General features: G+C 65.2%; 1 protein-coding gene across 2 annotated transcripts in view; it reads right to left on the reverse strand.

The window, feature by feature from the left end:
- The window catches only part of IL17REL (interleukin 17 receptor E like), a 23,054-nt gene extending 21,139 nt beyond the window's left edge, over positions 1 to 1,915 (reverse strand). The window contains exon 1 of one of the 2 annotated variants that reach the window (XR_005196391.1): positions 1,801 to 1,915. Coding sequence is in view for 1 of the 2 variants with exons in the window: in XM_037730081.1 (XP_037586009.1) it covers positions 1,801 to 1,902 (102 nt within the window). In the remaining variant the exon portion in view is untranslated. The remainder of the gene's footprint in view (positions 1 to 1,800) is intronic. The other variant, XM_037730081.1, reaches the window with a different exon arrangement.
- Between the last annotated feature and the right edge of the window lie 238 nt (positions 1,916 to 2,153).

The raw sequence follows: 2,153 nt of genomic DNA on the forward strand, positions 1-2,153 counted from the left end.
GGGGGAGCTGGGGCCGAGCCTGGGCTCTGGGCACACTGTGGGGAATTGGGGGGAGCTGGAGCTGGGGCTGAACCTGGGCCCTGGGCGCGCTGTGGGGGATTGGGGGGAGCTGGGGCTGAGCCTGGGCTCTGGGCGCCTCCCGGCTACGGGGTTTTCCGTTGTGCTTCTCGGGGCTTCCCAGCTGCCAAACGTCGGGGGTGTTTTGGGAACCCCCAGGGTGGCTTCTCTTGGCCCCATGTGGTCCCCGCCCCTTGAGGTCCCCAGCATCGGGCCCAGTCTCCTGCCCCCACCTGAGCAGGTTCCCCCAGGCTGGCTTTAGCCCCGGTCTCCTCTCCCAGGCTTCCCCCCTCGGACAGGGGCTCCCATGCCCCCTCGAATCCACCACCTGGCCTAAGGCTGCCCCGGGCAGCGCCCCTACACCCACCTCCGGATTCCCACTCCTCTCAACCCTTGACCCCTCCTGGTCAGCCCTCCCCACCCATCTTCCATGAGACCCTCCTCAGCCCTGCGAACCCCTCCTCTCCCTTCCCCTGCAGCTGTCCCCCTCCTTCCTCGCCTCTTCCGCCTGCCTCAGCCCCTGTCCCTTTCCTTGCAGTAGGGAGGGCTCAGTCCTGGTCCCCACCCGCCCCCCGGGGTCACCCTGCCCATAGCCATGTGGGACAGCCCTATCACTCCCCTGGCACCGGGAGGCACACCCCACAGCTGCCTCCGTAAGGCTCTCCAGCTCATGTTTCAAGGCTGCCTCCCCAGGTCTCCCAACTCAGGAACCATTTCCTCCAACCCCCGACAGGCAAAAGTCACCTGAGTCTCAACCCTCATTTCTTGTCCCTCCCCCCAGCCAGGACCCCCAGTCCTGTCCCTCCCTGTTTTCCATCTCCCCTGCAGGAGGGAATCCGGCTAACACCTCTCCCCACCTGAATGCTCCCACCGGCCCCCACGCATCCCAGCCTGCGTTCTTCCTTGTGCCACGAATGCCCCGTGAATCTGAGCCTGCCTGTGGCACCCACGACCACCGCTCCCTCCCCTCCCTGAGCCCGCTGCTGGACCCATCTCAGGCCCTGTGGAGCTGCTGGTGTCCTGAGTCCCCTGAGGTGACCAGGCCACCACCCTAAAGGCACATCTTGCTGTCTGCTGTCCCCACGCCAGGAACGGTGCACCCAGCAGGTCCTCAGTCAGTTCCCCCTTCCCGGGACCCCCTCCGGGCTCTTTCCACACCTGTGTCCCCACTGTGCCTCGGCCAGCCTTGGGCACCGGCGCCCCTTCCTAGGATGGCTGGTACACTTCTTGCTGCAGGTGATGAAACGCCCTCTCTTGTAAGGCTGAGTCAGCTGGCCCTGAAACGGGAGCACCCACCACCCCACCCCCCAGGCACCTCCACTGCCAGCATCTCACTCTCCCGACGTTCCCCGTTCCCCAAGTGTCTCCTTGGCAGGTGTCTACCCAAGCCTGTGTGCCGCTGCCGGGTCCTGATGGCTCAGAGCAGCCTGGGGTGTGGGGTGGGGAGCCCGGGATGGGCTTGCGCGCTGCCCTAGATTCTAACAGCCTCCTCGGAGGTCACAGGTGTGTGGGAGGTGGGCTCACCCTGCCTTGAGCTTCCAGCAAACACTTCCCAGGGCAGTTCGGCAGGGTCAGGCCAGGTCTCCCAGCCTCCTTTCACCAGCTCTGCCAGGGGCCCCCAGGCCCTCCAACCCCTCACCTGCCCCTGTCCATGTGCTGAGAGCATCAGGCCGCACCCACCTGAGGAGAAACCAGGGCCTCATCTGCCACAGTGTAGGGGCCTAGGAGGAGGCGGGAGCTTACCTGAGAACAGGAGAGGCCACATTCTTCAATCCTGGGGATGGCCAGGCTCTGGAAGGTGCCCCAGGTCAGGCCGAGGAACACAAGTACTTGCCCAGCCAGCATCTGGCTGTGCAGTGACAGCTCCCACTGGAGACTGTGGACATGAGTGGGGCAAGTTTGCAGGGTGCCCTGTGGCAGCGGCTCCTAGCCGACCCTGCAGCTCCAGCCCCAAAGACGAACAGAGGAGAGAAGGCTGCTCCTCACAGCAGGAGCAAGTGGACACACCCCCTCCTGGCAAAACAGGGCTCCCTTTACGGACAGCAGCCGGGAGATTTTCCATCACCCGGGGCCGTGAGACTGTGGCCCGACACTCG

This window comes from Cebus imitator, unplaced genomic scaffold, assembly GCF_001604975.1.
Source record: "Cebus imitator isolate Cc_AM_T3 unplaced genomic scaffold, Cebus_imitator-1.0 Scaffold329, whole genome shotgun sequence".
NCBI classification, from domain to species: Eukaryota; Metazoa; Chordata; class Mammalia; order Primates; family Cebidae; genus Cebus; species Cebus imitator.